This window comes from Mustela nivalis (assembly GCF_964662115.1).
Source record: "Mustela nivalis genome assembly, chromosome: 6".
Taxonomy (NCBI): Eukaryota; Metazoa; Chordata; class Mammalia; order Carnivora; family Mustelidae; genus Mustela; species Mustela nivalis.
The window spans coordinates 21,424,978-21,444,308 of NC_139025.1; the positions used below are offsets into that span (position 1 = coordinate 21,424,978).

The following is a 19,331-nucleotide window of genomic DNA, read 5'->3' on the forward strand; positions in this document are numbered from 1 at the left end:
GACAGTTGGTGTTTTATGAAGTCAATCACTCCTAAAAATCTGCAGCTTAGAGATCCAGAGATTTACAGGTACAAAACTTGCTTTCCTCTGGCACTCCCTTCTTAATGAATTTATCTTGTTTTAGGATTTTGCTTATGCACCTTAGTTAAGTCACAACTTGACCATTTAGCGGATTCATAAAAGCACTATAAAGGGAAATGTGTATTCTTCATGACATACACACACAAAGAACAATTTAGCAGAATTCTTCCGAAGTTGATAAGCCCCCATAATACTGATGAATGCGGGGATGTAGGGACTATCTGAAATAAGCAATTTCCAAGTTATTATTTAAAATACTAAACCTTACTTGAGCCAAAGTTTTTGCCTTTTACAAAATACAAAGTATTTTAGGTTTGTCCTGGTTTTCAAAACACAGACATTCCAAACTGGTAAATTAAAGAAACATGACTGTCACTATCTAATGACTATTTAGAAGGTTCCTTTCAAAAGTGTTAGTTCCCTGAGGGAACACTGGAAAATAAATCAGATGAACATCCATCTAGAATATTAATATCCAATGAAATAAACTGCCAACTTACAATTTTAATTTTTTTAAGATCCAGTTTGCACTACGCCTCCTCACTCTCATTACTCACAATTCGTCTGTACATAAGTGTACTATAGAGATAAGTATATGCTGAGGCTTTAAACACTTGAATATTTCTTCAAAAAGCTTTGTGTCTCCAACATTATTACAGAAAAAAGACGTATTAGAAGCTTTACTTCTAACATATTTTCTGAATACTTGAAGAACAGAACACTACCAAAAGTCAAGTACCCTGCAGCTAACAGTTAATGTAGGAAGCATTTTTTTTTTTTTTAATTCGCGACAATAACGCATTTTCCAATACAAAAACGATTAGACATCTGAGCTACAGTTCTGTTTAAAAGCAAAAATAAAAAGAAGGGCCAGCAATTTTATTTTCCCCTAACAAAAACAAGAAACCCTAACTGCTGCTTCACAACCACCACCACCAACTTGGGACGCTGAAAGCGGCCCTGTCGGGTGCGAAATTACAGTGCAAGCAGAGGACCTAGAAATAAACTGAGCTCTGCACACTCCTGCCTCTCGCCTCGGGAGCACGCACCTCCCAGCCCCGCTCTCAGCAGCTCTCACTATTTAAAGCCGGATCTAGTGTTTAAATGGAGAGGCGGTGACGTAGGCCTGAAAAGCACCTTCCCATCCTGGCAGAGTCTATATTAGAGAGCGGCAATGGCTCTATATAAACAGGGCAGCCAAAGGGAGGAGGACCACAAGGCTCAGGGACTGAAAAGCAGGGTAAGCGGCCGCAGCCATGATGGATCGACCCGAGTCGCCAACGGTACGGAGTCGGGCGGCCGCGGGCTTATCCGCGGCGTTTGGGACCGGGCAAAAACGTGTTTTATTGTCAGAACAAAAATAAGAGTGGGGTGGACTAGTGATCACATTGCGTTGGTGACTGACAAGGTTATTTATGTGACTGCTTTTTGCAAACCTACGTGATCGCAAGTAACCAAAAAGGGACTAATGGGGAGAAGTAGGCAAATTTCAAGGCGAAAGCAGGGGCACTTTGACCACTGTAAGCTTTTTTTTTTGTTGTTGCTTTGGTGCTTTTGCTAGTGGAAGATACGATGGGGGTTTTGCTTCCCCTTCGCCATTTTACCGATTCGGAAGGAACCGAGATAAGTGCTTTTCAACCTTAGTCCTTTTTTTTTTTTTTTTTTTAAGAAATATAAAATGGCCCCAGTGAAGGCTCCCTAAGCACAACCGCCAGAAACACCCCAAGTGACCCCCAAAGTAGCCGTTCACCTTCCACTGCATTGAAGTGGACCACAGCGGGTCCTGGGGACTTGCCTAATTCCCCAGACGCGGTTTTTGTTTTGAGGCTGCTCGGGGTGCCCTTCTCGAGCCGGCGCGACCCGGCCCGCTTCAGGGTGGGGGAAGCGGCGGCTTCCCGCCCACCCTCCCACCCGGCGGCCGGGGTCTGGGACCCGGGCCGCGCGCTCGCCCCGGCCCAACGGCCTCTGCGGCCCGGGCCGCCCCGCGGCGGCCCCAGGCCCAGCCGGCGCCCCCGCCCTCCCGCCGCCGCCGTCGCCGCCGCCGCCGCCGCGAGCCCGAGGCGCCCCCCCCGCGCCCGCCGCCCCGGCCCGCTCCGCCCGAGGCGGGAAGCGGCGGCGGCGGCGGCGGCCGCGCGGGCGGCTGAGGAGAGTAGAGGCCGGGAGTCGCCGCCGTCCCCGCCCCCGCCCGTTCCGGCCGTTGCTGCCGCCTGGACGAAGCCCCCGCCGGCCACCAAACCACGTCCTTACCACGGTGTTTGTATTTGCCGAGTTCGCCATTTCCACACACAACACAAACAAGAGGGGGGCAAGCCCGAGAAAACAAGATAAAAACAAAACCAAAAAAGAAAAAAGAAAACCAAAACACCCGGAGGGTGGCCCAAGCCACCGCAAGATTGGGGGTAAAAATTTCAAACAAAATCGAATCCTGAAAGAGTAGAGGGGAGCGGTGAGAGGAGGAGGAGGAGGAGGGGGGCAGTCCTCCCAGAGCTAAAAACCTCGAGAATCGCCCTTAAAAAAAAAAAGCCACGACCCTTTTGGGGTCCAGGGGGCGTTGCCCGCTCCCCACCCCGCGCCAAGGAGGGAAACCACCACCGGTCGCCGCTCCCCGCGCCGCCGCTGCCGCCACCGGCTGCAGCTCCAGCCGTCCGGTCCGCCCGCTTCTCCCCTTTATATAGTGAGCCAACGAGCTGCGCGAGCCGCCGCCGCCGCCGCTGCCGCCGAGAGACAGGGCGGAGGGGGAGGGAGGGGCGGAAAGGGCGGGGGCAGAGGTGGGCGGGGTTGAGCGCGAGACACCGCGAGAGCCGCCTGCGCAGGCGCGCCGGGGCGGAGGCCGCCGTGGGCCGCGTCGTCACGCGCCGTGGAGGGTGCTGGGCGGGCGGAGCCAGGGAACTGGAGTAGTTCTGTCCGCTTGCCGACTCCCCAAGTCTCGCGTGATCACGTGGTTGCCAGCCAGGCGGAAGTGTTCCACAGCTCTTTTAGGGCGAGGGACTTGCAAAGCACTGCTGGAGAAGACGTGAGTTCTGGTGACCCTGGAGTCCAGAGTTACCTAGGACCGACTCTTGTCAGGTGTTTCTGCATCTCCCTGAGCTGGAGAAGCTAGGAAATATGGAAGGGGTGGTGGCTCCTGCCTCGCTAGCAATGGCTGCAGAGGACCTGTCACGTGTTCCCGCTTCCGGCCCCGGGAGTGCTCGGACTCCCGGCAGAGTTTTAAATGCGGAGTCATCTCAGGGCTTGAGTTAGTGATTCCAAGCTCTGAGGCTTCCGTTCGTCTCCTGAAGGGTGGGCCTTTCCCCAGCAAAATTGTGTGCGTCTTCCTGAAGGGGAAGAAATCTGATTTGGGCCCACTGTTAACACATTTCAGGATTAGTAACCCCCTGAACTGGCTGAGTTGTCTCCCCAGTACAGCTAAAAGTCTTTGGGCTCAAGTTTCCCAAGTTTCGGCCATCTACTAGCCTACTAGTACTTTAAGTGACTTACAACGGTGGTGGGAATGCCAAACAAAACAAAACGAAGCAAAATACGAGCTACCGGATTATGACAGCACGTAACGTTCTCCCCCCACCACCACCACCTCTTTTTAATACTGCCAAAATTCTGTAACCATATGTCCTGCGTGTATTGACTAACATCTGAAATACTTCCCCTTGACCCACCAACTCTCGTGGCCTCTCGCTGCGAGAGAGCAGGCAAAAAAAGTCCATGTCTTGAAGTATAAATCAAAAGGCGTTTGACCTGCTCTACTCGGGCAAATCCCGCCTTTATGGCAACATTTCACGCGGAACAGAGAATGCTCTGTTTAGAAGGTAGAACTCACAGTACCTAATTCTCTTGTCCCTAGGAATTTTGAGAAACAGGGAATGTAGTCTGGACAAGTGAGGGAGTTTATCCTCATAAAGCAAAACGAAATGAAGTTGGATGCAGCTGAGAGCAGTTTTGAAAAATATCAAAGACAACCTACCAGAGAGAGGAAAAAGATGCAACCTGCCAGGACCTGAAGGAAGAAATTAGAGAAAGCAGAGGCCGTTAAGATTCAAAAAATGGGAAGTTGTGGGTATGCTTGTGATGGGCATAGAGAATATCAATTTTGAGATTTCTTTTAACACCACCTGCCTTAAATGAGTTGCATTTCAGTTCCCTGCACAGCTTCCTGAGTGAAGGCACTTAAAAAGCCGTCCTAGAAAATCTTAGTGTTCTTGATACATAAAAATTGGATTCTATCACCTTTTGTAATTCTTTTAGAAGTATAGGAAATTTTTTATTTCCCACATTTTTTTTTAAGATTTTATTTATTTGACAGAGAGAGATCACAAGTGGGCAGAGAGGCAGAGAGAGAGAGAGAGAGAGGAGGAAGCAGGCTCACTGCAGAGCAGAGAACCCGATGTGGGACTGGATCCCAGGACCCTGAGATCATGACCTGAGCTGAAGGCAGAGGCTTAACCCACTGAGCCACCCAGGAGCCCCTGTAATTCTTTTAATATTCAGGTGATCATTAGCCGGAAAAGTTGTACTAAACAGTACCACTACTGGTAAATTTCATCACTAATTAGGACTTCTTTTTACCTCTTTATGTATGCATACTACCAACTATTTGCACTTGGAATCACTCACCTTCCACGTCATTTTCTTCTCTCACCACTTGATAGTCTTAACCAAATGATAAAATGTTTTGCCATCAGTTAAAAGACCACTGCATACAAAACATGGGTTTGAATGTATGAGATTTATTCTCCACAGACTTATTCCAATGGGATTAGTCACCATTTTGCTCTGATTGAACCTGATCTATGAAGTAACAAAATACAGTTACTGGATTAAAAAGACAGAAAACCCCGTCCTGGACTCCTTAAGATCTTCCTACTTCTTAGAGGCTCTGAGATGGCCTCTGTTTGTACATACTTTAAATTGCAACAGTGCTGAAGCACTTAACTAATATTAAACCAGATCTCTTCCCTTCTCTTTTCATTGTGCCTGGATTCCATTCCAATTTAGTTTTCCGTTCCTCATTTAGTTGTAATATGTTGTAATATGCCTTCAATCACTACATATGTGGGCCAGCCACCTTAGTTACAGAAAGAGACATTACCTGATCTTGCACCAAAATAGTGGGTCTGGATAATTTGGAGACTACAGCTGTTTAATTCACAAAACTGGAAATCTGTGAATAGAAAGCTCCTCCCATGTAAGACTAGATTTAGCATTATATGTAAATTGTTTTTATCTGAACTTTTTCTTGGGGAAGGGTAGCTTGAATAACTTTTCTAATTTTAGCTGTTCCTTGTACCATGTATGAATCATGAATCATTTTACTGCATATTCAGTTTACAAACTCATACTTTGTAACAGCCATATACTTAAACAGATAGATACTTATAGTGCTCTCTTTCTTTGTAATGCATCTTTTATTTATTTATTTTTTTACTTCAAAGTGATTTGTACTGGACGATAGCAAGTTACTTCTTCCTTTTAATGTTAATATTCTGCCTAAACACTGAATAATTGCTAAACAAAAGAAGCAATGGAAAAATTTAGTGCTTAAATTTTAATATACCATAAACAAAATGACACCAAACCTTATATGTCCAAACAGTAAAATGTTCTGCTCTGCAAATGACTATTTTAGCAACAATGCCAAGAGAGAAAAAAAAAATCTAAAAAGACTGCTCATGGAAATTAGCTTGAACTAAAATCTCATTATGTGGCGCCTGGGTGGCTCAGTGGTTAAAATCTCATTATGTAACTTACCTTCAGTTTCCATGTTCTTAAATAATAGATAGATAGATCAATAAAGGTAATTATCTGGTGTCTTTAGGAAGCATGCAGCCCTAGTAGTATTGGGCACTTTGGGAGAACACTGAAGTGAAGAGGGAAGATCTTGTAATTCAAGTCTACCAATCCTAGTGAAAGTCCCTATTGTATAGTGCATAGTTATAATATTCATTCAATATATTAAAAGCACTGATGTATTTCAGAACTAACAAAAAGAAATATATTCAGAATTCATATATTTTTAGGTCTTTATAAAAGCAAAACAAAAAACACCTGTTGATTTCCATATGCACTGATGTATAATGCAGTGTATAAAAAGAAATTACTAGCCACACCAATGACTTTATACATATGAGGAGATTTTTTTAATTATTATTTTTTTTACTATTCTCTTCCTTTTCGCTTACAGTTTAAAATTGCTGCTTCATGTCTTAAAACAGCAACTTACTTGCAATTATTTTTTGTATATGGAAATATAAGGCAGTTAGTGGTGGCTTAACAAAAATAACTTAGTGCAGAGTCTGTGCAATCATGTTTGACAGGGCCATTACTTTACTGTGAGACGTTCTGCAGTAACTAAACTTCTCTGTGCTTGATAAGATGAAATAGTAACCACCACCTATGGATTGTTGGTAAGATCAAAGGTACTAGAAAGTGCTTTGGTAAGTATTGGATGGACGTTTTTATTATTAACGGTAAGTTACGTCAACAACATCAAAAGGGGATGTTCTTTTTAACACACTTTATAGAACACTCCTATGGTTGATGATTAATTTATCCAGAGAAGTTTGGCTAAATCTTGATAACTTAAGTGGTGAGTATACAGAATAAGTTTTGTATGTAAATGTAATATATGCTGTTGTAAGATAAGATTCCATAAGCCAAGGGACACCTGGGTGTCTCAGTCAGTTAAGTCTCTGACTCTTGATCTCTGACTCTGGTCATGATCTCAGGGTACCTAGATCAAGCCCCATGCTGAGAGCACGTTCAGCAGGGAGTCTGCTTCTCCTTTTCCCTCTACCCCCTAACCCAACCCCTGCTCACGCGTGCTCTCTCTCACTCTCAAATAAATCTGGGGGAAAAAAAAAAAAAGAATTCATGATCATTGGATACAATTTAGATATAAGGATATATCCCACTGGATATAAGGAATTCCAGTATCATTGGAATTCATCAGGTTGCTTGGTTACATGTGTACAATTATACCTAGCAAAATTACTTTTGAATTTGTTTACTGACCCAGCAATGCCAATTCTAGGACTCTATCCCACAGATATAGTAGCAAAAATATGAAAAGGTATATGCCCAGACCTATTCAGTATAGGGCTGCTTGTAACACCAAAAGAAAGGAAACACCCTGATATGTCCATATAAGAAGATTGGTTGAATAAACTATGGTACTTGCACACAGTGAAATACTATACAGCTGTAAGAAGGAATGAGGAATATCTCTATATACCACTATGGACAGAATACAATGTAAAGTGAGAAAAGCAAATAGAGATAAGTGTTCCTTGTATGCTACCATTTAAGAAAAGAAAGACTATAAAAATATGTGTACATACACTTGCTTAAATTAAAAAAAAAAATGGAAAGATAAACCAAAATTTTTTAAAGGAAAGTTACCTATAAGGACAAGTAGAAAATATTATGATGAGAGCAGGTATAGAAACTAGGCTTATTTAAATATGTTCTTTATATTTTACTCTGGAAACCTATTCACTTAATTACAAAATGAAAATAAAACTTATTTATAAGATAAGATTAATTATAATTGGTCTCAAAACTAAAATAAAATGAAGGAAATAAACCTAATAATATATTTCATAACACACAGAGAGGAACCTTTCCAAGTGACCTTAAAACACAGTAATTTGGAGCACCTGGGTGGCTCAGTACATTAAGCATCCTGCCTTCAGCTCACGTCATGATCCCAGGGTCCTGGGATCGGGTGCCATGGGTCCTATGAGTCCCACCAGTTCCACGTCAGGCTCCTGCTAGCCTACTTTTCCCTTTCCCTCTCCCCCTCCCCACCACTGTTCTCTCTGTCTCAAATAATAAAATATTGTTTAAAAACAGTAATTTGATTATATATCTGTAAGGACATATTTTCTAAAAACAAGAAGAAATATGAAAGTTTTTTTCCACTCCTCTTTGTATTGATGTGATAATGTTTGTACATGTATTCTGGCTTTTTAAATGTGAAATGTGAGATAAATAAAATGAGTAATGTTCTAATGATATCATCTTAAATCATTCTTGAAAACCAGAATTCCCAGCATTGGAGAAAGGAAATGCAGATGTAAAGTACAAGTGGATAAGTAAAAATTCCATAGTCCTGAATTTGAATTAGAAGCGTCATGGTCCATTTTGTTGTGTTTTTTACCCTGCCTCTGAAAAGGCCTAGAACTAACCAACCCAGTAGCACTGTGTACACCTAATGCCTAAATTATGGCATTTCAAGACTGGGACTCCTTAGAGAAATGTCTCATTCTGATTCCAGGTCAAGACCAAGAAATGTCTTTTTTCTAAAAAACAACAAAACCCAAACCCAATGTTTTAGCATGTAAAATATACATAGCTCTGAAAGAGTCTAAAGACAGTAACCGATCTAGCAACTGTGAGCATCTCTAGCTCCCAGAAATAATCTTGAAATATTTTCCACTAAAAGGTATCAAGCCTCCTTGCAGATATTGCTGATTCCAAGATCTGAGCAAGAAAAATATCAGCTTGAATCAGATGAAATTGCCAATGATTGCCCAACCTAATACAAAATGAAATATCCTTTCACACAGATCACAAGGAAGATGTATTAGTTTCCCTGGGCTATTGTAACAAGGTCCCACAAACTGGGTGACTTAAAGATTAGAAATTTATTTTCCTACAGTCCTGGAAGCTGGAAATCTGAAATCAAAGTGTCAGCAAAACCATGCTCTATCTGACCCTCTGAGAAGAATCTTCGCAGCTTCTCGTGGTGGCCCGCAATCCTGGGTGTTCTTTGGCTTGTGGTTGCATCACTCTAATCTCTGCCTCTATCTGGACATGGCATTCTCCCTGTCTTTACATTGTTTTCCCTCTAGGCATGTCTGTCTCTGTGTCCCAAATTCCCCTTTTTGTAAGGATGCCAGTCCTGTGGGATTAGGGTTTATGACCACATTCTAACAACTGTCTTTGAAAGACCCTATTTCCAAATAAGGCCACTTTCTGAGCTACTGGGGTTTAGATTCCAACATCTCTTTTTTGGAGGACACAATTCAACCCATAACAGAAGACACCAAAGATTGCTCATGTCCTGTCGAGAGAATTTAGGAGCCAACATGAAGAGGCCCCTATTGGCCAAAGCTGAGACGCTTTGAGTTCCAATAGGATAGAACTTAATAGCAAGTTGAAGTACATCAAATATTTAAATCCATTAATTTATAATACTACTTAAAAATGAAACTTCTAATTGGTCACTATTGGAGGATGCTGGGGAATTAACTCTTTATTTTGAAGAGTGATAAATGAAGAAAACTAATTGAGCACTTATCTAGCCTTTCCACACGGACTGTACTACCAAGTACCAAATTGTGGGTGTCTTGGATTGAATGTGACCCCCCAAAAGAAAACGTCCTAATCCTCAGAACCTGTGAATGTTACCTTACTTAGAAAAAAAGTTCTTTTTTTACTTAAGGTTTTATTTTTTTGAGAGAGAGAGAACAAGTTGGGGCAGCAGGAGAGAGAGAAGCAGACTTCCCAGCTAAGCAGGGGAACCCAACACGGGTCTCAATCCCAGGACCTGGAGATCAGGTCCTAGCTGAAGGCAGATTCTTAACCAACTGAGCCACCCAGCCGCCCCAGAGAAAGGGTCTTTACAGATATAATTATGTTAAGGAGTTTGTGATGAGATCATCCTGGATTACCCTGGTAGGTCCTAAATCTGATGACAGGTGTCCTCATAAGAGATACAGAGAGGTGAGCAAAAAGAGGAGGAAAGGGAATGTAACCGCGGTGGTAGAAATTGGAGTGGTGCAGCCACAAGTAATGCCAACAGCCACCAGAAGCTGGAAGAGGCAAGGAACAGATTCTCCCCTAGTGCCTCCGGGAGGAATGTGGCCCTGCCAATACCTTTATTTTAGACTTCTGGCCTCCGGAACTGCATGAGAATAAATTTTTGTTATGTTTAAGCCACCAAGTTCATGGTTATTTATTACAATGGCCTCAGGAAACTAATACAGTAGATGAGAGGAAGTTTCTCAGTAAAGAAGTATTCCGACTAGTAAGTGAATAAAGAACGATAAAATATCACCATTTCACAGCCTCTAATGAATTGACATGGAGGCATTAAACACTGGCATCTGCTAACATCACAAAAAGAGAAATAACCAGATGTATATGGTTCCTGATGAAGAACATGCTACCACCAATAAGGTAGTCTTACCTTCACGGCCACGACCCAAAAATAGAAGCCCTGCATCTGACTGGGCTTATAGATCCAACTAACAATTTTCAAAAAATACAGAGGAGGCAAGGACATCACAAACTACAAAACTGGAATTCAGTCAGCAAAACTCAGACGCTGGGAAGCTATAGGACAATTGGTCCAATTTCTCAACAAATAAATTCAGGGAGAGAGAGAGGAACCTGCAGATTAAAAGAGGCATATCAATCTATCACAATGTGTGGAACTTACTGGAATCCTAATTCAAGTAAACCATAAAAGAAATGACAGTTATGACACAATTGGAAATCTGTAATTTACTGGATATTTGATGAAATTAGAGTTACTGAATTAAACTGAATCATTCGTGTAAAGTGTCAAAAATAAGTCCTGTGAAGCTTTATTTTACAATCAGTGATGGTTCTTTCTCCAGATGGCTTGTCTTCCAGTCAAAAAACAGTTCATATCCCCAAGAAGGCCTGGTATTGTGTTATAAAAGTAAACACTGTTTAATTACATGGATTATCTCTTTCTCTGATTCTTGGACCTCAGCCATATATACCTTATCTTGATTCACAAGTTCAACAGCTGTGATTTGAGACAGTTAAAAATGGTGAAAATTAAGGTGCTCACTGATGTATTTATAAAAGCATTCTTCTAGAAGACAAAATCTTTTTTTTTTAGAGGCTTTATTTATTTGAGAGAGAGGGAGTGCATGAACGCAGGAGGGGCACATGGAGAGGGAGAAGCAGACTTGCTGCGGAGCAGGAAACCCACCTCCCTCAATCCTAAAACACTGAGATCGTGACCATGACCAGAGCCACAGGCAGATGCTTAACCGATTTAGTCACCCAGGTGCCCCCAAATTATCTTTGATTTACATGCCAACTTTATCTTCTTATTCATACATCTTCAACTTGATAGAGGCCTCTGATATGACACATAATTCTACATAGATAATTTTCTAATAAAACACAATAAAATCTGTAGTTTATCTACAAACCCTGTCTTAGAGAATTATTATGTAAACTGGAACTAGATGGACCATTTTCAATTCTTCAGAATCTACCTTCCTCTGATAGTAGAGGTTGTACAGCTTGTAAAAAGGGAGGGGGTAGAAAGACTCTCATAGATTCCAGGCCAGAATGGGAGTACTGGTCTTCCATTTAATAGTTTCCTGTGAGAAAATCGAGGGGTGCATTTCAAATACCTTGTTGTGAACAAGGTTCTGGATTAATGTTGTAGGATGTTTCTTCAAGGTAATGAGATACCCAGCAGGCAAAACATAATAGATGATTAAACAGAAAAAATGGAGCTTAAAAAAAAAAATGAGGAATTTGCCATTTTGTGTTCCTGCCAAGATGAGAAGCAATAATAATAATAATGGATTTACTTTAAAAGCTTTAATCACAGGGTACCTCCTTTAAAGCTTGTAGCAGTCCAATGAGATAAGTAATATAATCCCTTCGCTGTGGATGGGAAACTGAGACTCACCTTCAGCAGTGACTTGTCCAAGGTCATACTGCTGTTTACTTGTGAAATTTTAGAGGTACAAGTTCAAGGCTCTTTCCACCTGTCTTAGGAATAAGAAATTATCAGTCCAGGTAAATGCTAAGGTTTTGAGTCAATTCACCTTGCTCCTTAAGTTTGTCAAATATATGTTAATTATATAATGCATTAAACTTCATTTGGGAGTAGAGAAGCTATAGCTTGTGCAAAACTGAGACCTGAAACTGAGACTTTTCCCTGATTAAGAAAATTGCCTTCATAAAAGTGACATCAAGAAGCGTGTATTAAATCATTTAAATAATTAATTTTTCTGTTTTTACATCAACTGAAAATCATGCATTTCCCATTTTAAGTAGGATCTACTCAATTACTGAATTTGTCAAGAACAGTTATTTTCTAGCAAGATTCTTTATAATCAAAACATTTATGTCTGGATTTATCATTTATCATTATCATGCTTTCATTAAACAAGAAAATAAAGGGTGACCATTAGAAAGGGGAATCCTTTCTATTTTACCTAATAAGCCAGTGGCATACCTCTGATTCTGTAGATAAAAAAAATATTAAATTGGGCATGTGCTAATGTCTTTGCACAAAAATAAATCAGAAGAGACAACAGTATACATTGAAAGGTATAGTGGTTTAGCAAGTAGCCAAGCGTGTGGACTTTGCAGTCATGTGCACTAAGATGCCTTTTCTTGCAATGACCAAGGGCAAGTTACCTCATCTGTGAAGTGGAAGTTTAGTAATATTACCTACTTTAGAGAGTTGTGCAATGATAATCCATGTAAAGCCGCTTAGCATGGTGATTGCCACAAAGTAGGTCCTGAGTAAGTATTAAAGACCGTAACAACAACAAGAAGAAGAATGCTGTTGGTACAGAAAATGAAATAGGTTCCATTTTGTCCTTGTCTTGATCATGTTGAGCAGTGGAGAAAATGTGAGTTAGAATGTCCTTCTGAACTGAGTTTACCAATTAAGCAAAGCCATCCTCTCTTTTGGATGTGTAAGAGTTTCTTTATTTTTTCCATCTGTAAAATTAGAATCAAAGAAGCAATTCCAAGTATGAGATGGAACACATACTATTCTCTGAATTAGTAAATTTTTCACCAGTTTCTTTGAGGTTAAGTCATTTGAATAACTGATTTCTGTTTTAAATCTGTTGAAAATCATCTATTTCCTGAAATGACTCAGACTGTTTAAAACTAGAGGCCTTATATAAATCTCTAGTCAAGAGATATAATTGCTCATTTGCCAAGTGTAGAATGCATTACCATTCCTCAATAAATGTTAAATGAAATGATAGATTTTCCAGCCGTCAGATATATTGTAGCATGTGATAAAGACAATCGATACTGTCATTTGGGCACAGGAGGACAAAATATACCTGAGCCCAGATAGAACACAGAACTCGGACCCCACAGTATGTAGAGTGGTGTTTCATTTCTTCTTCATATATTTTGCACACCCTTAGGGATATTTATCACTAACTGTTGTTTTACTTTCCAAGGATAGAATTCATTACATAATCCCTTCTTAATTTTCTCAAATTTTAGTGAACAATACGATCAATTCCATATCCTTCTTCCTGTCTCCCCATCCTTCTTCCTGTCTCCCCTTTTCCCTGAACTTACCTTCCTTTCTCCTTCCCTCCCTCTTGCCTCTCATTGTCTCCATTACTGTTCCTTTGCTTTTCTTTTTCCTTTTTAATAGACTAATTACAGAATACCAAACATAGCCTCTTTTCAGTGCCCTTAAGGTGTTTTCATCTTTCCAATATTGGCTTAAAAAATGAAATCAGAATTTCTGTCTGACTTTCAAAGAATGTGATTGGATAGTGATTATCAAATACAGACCATTTTCAAAATCTCTATGTTCTTAGTTTCCATATTTAGCCACTGATTTTTTTTTTTCCCAAACCAATCATGACATTCAAAAAATATTTTATTGGAGAGGAAAAAAACAACAATAAAACAAGAAAAGTTAAATGACCAAAAGCCATCAAATAAAAATTATATAAAAGAATATATGAAGCCCGTGTATTTCTGCCTTTCCAGTCATACCTTTTGATCACACATGTGTTTTTTCTTATGTCCACAAAGCATCTCTGGCTATAGATAGATGATAGATAGATAGATAGTTCTACCGCTAGATAGATAAATATAAGTACACTTTGTTTTTTACCAAAAAAAAAGGATTCATGCCTTCAATTTTATATACAACTTGCTTTTTTTCTTTTTAGAAAAAATGATTTATTTATTTGAGAGAGAGAGAGAACAAGCAGGAGAGACAGGGAGAGGGAGAAAGGATCTCAAGCAAATTCTATGCTGAGCATGGAGCCCGACATGGGGCTCAATATCACAACCTTGAGATTATAACCCAAAACCAAGAGTCAGATGCACTATCCAGGCGCTCGGTTTGCGTTTTCATAGACCCAGTATATCACAGACCTCTTTCTAGACCAGTAAATTTCATGTTCTCAGGTGACTTTAACGGCCCCCTCTGTGGGTACCCAAAGAGTAGGGCTGTTTCCTTTTGTGCTATTTTAAACATTGCTGCAATAATGTCCTTGTGAATGTTCCTTTATACACTTTTGCTATTGTATTTGTAGAATAGATAAGTAGAAATGGAGTTGATGGGTCTCAGGATTTTTACATTTTAAATACTAGTCGATAGTCACAAGCTACCCGTAATAGGTTGTCCCCACTCTCTCTCTGACTTTATACAAGTCCCACATAGCTGTCCTGTAAAGTTGAGACCATCTCCATTCTCATTGCTCCGGAAAAAGGAATTTTAAAAAAGTTGTTTCTGTATCTTTCTTCACATTACACTCTTAACAATGTCTTCCTCCACTTATGTTTTTTCCTTTCTAGAGAAATCCAGCTCCTGGAAGCTTTAATTCCTTCCATTATTTGCCCCATCATTGTTTCTCCATATTTATTTTCGTAAATTACTTGGAAAGTGGTAATATTTTATGTAATTACTTGTGTATTGTGCTTTAACAGGCATTTTAATGGGAATATTAAGACATATTTTCACAATGTTCTTTGTTCTTAGCTTATTTTCCTTTCATCCAAAAAGAAAGACTAAAGCTGTGTCTAATTCCCAAGATCTGGAACTCTCCTTTCTCAATTTTGTACATACTCCCATTTAAAAGAATGTATTATAGGGGGACCTGGGTGGCTTAGTCATTAAGCGTCTGCCTTTGGCCCAGGTCATGATCCCAGGATCCTGTGATGAAGCACTGCATCACATCACATTGGGCTCCCTGCACAGCAGGGAGTCTGCTTCTCCCTCTCCCACTCCCCCTGCTGTGTTCCCTCTCTCACTGTGTCTCTCTCTGTCAAATAAATAAATACAAATTTTTAAAAAAAAAATTTTAATTAAAAAAAAATTTTTAAAAGAATGTATAATTCAATTTTTGCGTGTCTGATTCCCACTAGACTTTTCTTCCAATTATTCAGTGAATACTTATTAAGCAACTGGCCCTATTCTAAGCTATGAGTGTATAGCACAAGATAAAACAAGCCAAATTCCCTTCACTCATAAATCTCATGAGGCTGGTGAAACAGACAACAGAAAAGAGAAGTAAGTAGAATATTATATGTTAGGCGTTTGTAGAAATTCAGGTGAGAAGAGTAGAGATAGATTCATTGTGTGTTTTGCAAAGGGCTCCAGTAAGGCCTGCTTTGGGTAGAACATGGGATTTTAGAAACACGAGTAATCAGAAATGATGCACAGGTTTCTGTTAGGTAACTGGGAAGATGTCACGGCCATTCAGGTTGGGGGAAATTGAGGGAAAGACATGTTTAGGTGATAAAAATTGTTCTGGTTAGGTTTAGATGTCTGTTGCGCATTCAAGTGGAGACATCAGATAAACTGTTGAATACAAGTTTAGAGCTCAGCAGTTTGACCTGGAAATAAATATTGGGGAATCATTTAGCATGTATAGGTACTTACAGCCATGGAGATGCGTGAGATGCTGTGAAGAGTGTAAGAAGAGAGTATAGAGGCATTCTGACATTTAGAGGCTGGACCAAGGAGAAAGAGCCAAAAAACAAAACCTAAACAAACAAACAAAAAAACCAAACCAAAACTGAGAAGGAGTTCGCAACGATGTAGCATACAAACCAGGAGAATGAGAGCGAAGGTGGAAGGTGGGTGTGGATACCAAGGTTAGAGAATGTTGCAAGAAGAGAGTAAAGCTGCCAAATGCTGCCAAGAAGCACAGAAGAGAAGGTAGGAAAGATCTTAATCTGTCAAGTCAGAGGACACTGGCAAAAGCCATTAGAGTATAGTAATGGAGACAGAAGACAAATTGGAGTGAATTGAGAAGAAAAGATGAAGTGAGAAAATGGTGATCTCCATGGTCAGAAGTAGCAATCAGCAGTCGGAAGACAGACTTCTCATATTGGGAGGACAGGGTTCTTTGTGTCTGCTCTTGCTCCTGCAAGAGCCTGCGCTGGGAGATGGGGGTTGGGTAGCTGCTTCTGTGCTAAGAGCAGACATTGACTGAACCTAACTGCACTTACCGTCCAAGCCTTGGCCTGGAAATTGCAAGCCTTCAATAGACTCCAGCGTTCCAACAGGTTGTATCAGATTCTGTCAATGCAATGGATTGTCTAGATGGGGAGACAAGAATCCTGGTACTTCCTACTCCACCAGCTTCCCAGAATCCTTGCCTCAAATGATTTTTTGAAGATGGGATTTACTAGAGACTATTTCTGGGAATAATCAATGAGGAAAAAAAATTCATAATGATACAAGAGAAATTCCATATTATTGCAGTCATCACTCTTTGAGAAAGGCCAGCGAGGATAGGCTTCAGAGCAAAAAGGGAGGCATTCATCTTTGCTGGGAGCAGGAAGCATCCATATACTGTAAAAGGAGAGAGGATGAGAACAAAGAAAGTTAGAATTGGTGGTGGAAGTGTGTAGGTAAGTTGATAGATTTGGTGGTAGGAAGGAAAGGAATTTCCTGTGATTGTTTAAAAAATTTTGGTAAAATACAAGGGCAAGTTATCAGCTGAGAATGCAGTGTAAAAAGTGGGAAGGAATTGTTGAAGTTTTGAGAAAAGAGGCGAAAATATGAATTAGTCATTTTTTGCAGGTACAACATCAAGGGTATCTTTAAAAGTATATAGGATTGTTATGGAGAATCAATTGCTTTCTTGAGATTTAGGATAAGAATCATCATGGCTGTGGTACTTTTCTCTGGTGTCAGTCAGCTGCTTGTGGGAAGGCATAGAGTAGGTAGGTAAGAGGCTTAATTAATGTGATAGAGATTATTACTTACTGTTCCCAAATATCCATTTTTGCCTTTCCCTTAGTAGTAGAATTCCCTGAGTGTTAGCTGGTCTTGCCCAGCAAGAGATTACATTTTGATCTTCCTTTGTGGCTAAATGTCATCCTGTGCTTACATTTGATCCAATGCATATAAGAGGTGATGTGAGCAACTTCTGGAACATCTTCCTAAAGAGTAAGCCATGTGCCTTGGGCCTCGGCAAGTCACTATTGTCAAAAGTACATTTATGACAGAAAACCAGCAAACAACCAAGTAGTAATTCATAAAAGTTTATTGTGCATACACCAAAATACAGTTTGCAGACTGGGAGCACTCAGACCAAAACATGGAATGAGCCCCAGGGTATATGGTTAGAATACAAGGTCCCTTCTGTAAGGGGCAGTTTATATAGTGAGAAGGCAGTGGTTATTTATACTTCCCAGTGATTGGTTATAATAGAATTTTCTTAAATAATAGGGAATTGGTCTGTAATGACCTCATATTAACCTTGGGAACCAGTTCAAGTTTTGCTTGTGATTTCCAGACACAATCGAGAAATAACCCAGGTCAAGTCAGTCTTCCAAAATAAGCTAAATTAAGCTTTGTATGAAGGTCAAGGAGATAGCAATATTTGGGGTTGTAGTGTCTGATAGCATGAACAAGATCCAAGTTCTGAAGAGGAAGGAGAATGAGTTACGAAGCAAAGAGGATACCTCTCTCCTCTCTCATCTTGAAGCCCACAGGTATCTGGTATAAGAGAGAAAAACCACATCCTGTTGCAAGGACTGCAGGGCAGTGGGAGCTTGTGGCTGGAAGGGGATACCAGTGTTTCAGTCAGGTGGGAAATGAAGGTGGATGGGAGTGAAGGGGCTGTTCAGAGAAGATATTATAGATAAAGAGTACTGATGACAGGTCTTGAGTCTTAGAGGCACAGGAAATTTTGAGGGAGCTAGAGAGCAGTGTAAGAGGAGTTGTATTCATGGATGAATTGGGGTGATGGGTGAAAACAGTTGGGATTTCTAGTGGTTCCTGAGGCTAATGGAAACATACATTGGCAAAGTGATCCTAAGGTCCAACTAGAGGAAGGTCAGGAATTGGTTTAAGGTGGGAAGCACAGACGACCCAGCCAGCTGCGATCTAACACCTAAAAAGCAAAGACATCATCTGAGACTTTGGTCTCTTAAACAGTTGCAGTGATGAGCCAGCCATAGGAGCAGCCGAGTCACTGGAAGCGCCAGGAACTCTGTTAATTCACGGTATTTAAGTTCTCTGTGCTGCAGTTTCTCAATGACATGGATGGGAAGGGGATGATAATGATACTTATTGGATAATTATGCAATAGATTGAATTAACAGCTCTAATTCTTCACCCCTCCCTATGTGTACACCCTCTGCCTGTGACTTTGCAGTAATACTAAACAGATGGATCTGATTTCTCTCCCTGTTAATCTTGGTCTGGTCATGGAAGTCCCTTTGGCCAACAGAATTTGGTAGAAGCAATGGTGTGCCATTTCTAACTGTAGGCCCTAAGAAGCCTAAGTATTTCCACTCTTGTTCTTGTGCTCTTGCTTCTCCATGAAAATGACATACCCAGACAAACCTGTCAGTTCCAAAGGAGGATAAGAGATACATACAATGGATCTGCCCTAAACTAAGATGCCCCAGCCAAGCCCAGGCTAAGGCAGAGCTCGAGGCAAACATTAAGCACCGAACCAAAGTGAGCCCAGCTTAGGTTGGCCTCAGTAGACCACAGATATGTGAGCTTTAATAAGCAAGAACTATTGTTTTAAGCAACTGAGGATTGGAATGGTTTGTTATACAGAAATGGCTAACCAATATAAAATATAAGGCATCAAACATGGTACATGGCATTTGGTAATTACTCAATGTTATTGTTCTAGTTACTATGGCTCTTAACAAGTTACCCCAGAATTATTGGTTGGAAACAATTATTTATTATGCTCATAGATTATGAGGATCAGGAATTTGGACAGAGTACAGCAGAAATGGCTTGTCCCTTCTCTGTGACATCGGATGCCTCAGCTGGAAGGCTTGAAGTCTTTGGGCTGGAAAACAACAGAATCTCCACGCACTTACATGTCTTAATTGATTTTAGCAGTCAGCTGAGACCTTCGCTGAGACTGTTGAGTGGGACACCTACATATGGTCACTGGACGTGGCCTGGGCTCCCTCAAAACATAGTAGCCAGGGTGGAAAGGTGAGTAAACTAAGAGGAAAGGAGACAGAAACTGCATTGTGTTATGACCTCACCC

General features: G+C 40.8%; 1 protein-coding gene and 1 long non-coding RNA gene across 6 annotated transcripts in view; one reads left to right on the forward strand and one right to left on the reverse strand.

Moving 5' to 3' along the window:
• The window catches only part of GTF2A1 (general transcription factor IIA subunit 1), a 44,025-nt gene extending 40,205 nt beyond the window's left edge, over positions 1–3,820 (reverse strand). Inside the window, exon 1 of one of the 3 annotated variants that reach the window (XM_082736403.1) lies at positions 3,735–3,820. In XM_082736403.1, the coding sequence (XP_082592529.1) occupies positions 3,735–3,782 (48 nt within the window). In that variant the 5' untranslated portion in view covers positions 3,783–3,820. Of the gene's footprint in view, positions 1–1,831; positions 2,014–2,328; positions 3,032–3,734 lie in introns of those variants that run through there. The other 2 variants (XM_082736404.1, XM_082736405.1) reach the window with 2 other exon arrangements.
• LOC309867490 overlaps positions 1–19,331 on the forward strand; it is a 27,601-nt gene continuing 8,270 nt past the window's right edge. Inside the window, exons 1-3 of one of the 3 annotated variants that reach the window (XR_014313197.1) lie at positions 1–1,364; positions 3,920–4,132; positions 19,175–19,276. This is a non-coding gene — a long non-coding RNA (uncharacterized lncRNA). Of the gene's footprint in view, positions 1,365–3,919; positions 4,308–4,538; positions 4,781–19,174; positions 19,277–19,331 lie in introns of those variants that run through there. The other 2 variants (XR_014313199.1, XR_014313198.1) reach the window with 2 other exon arrangements.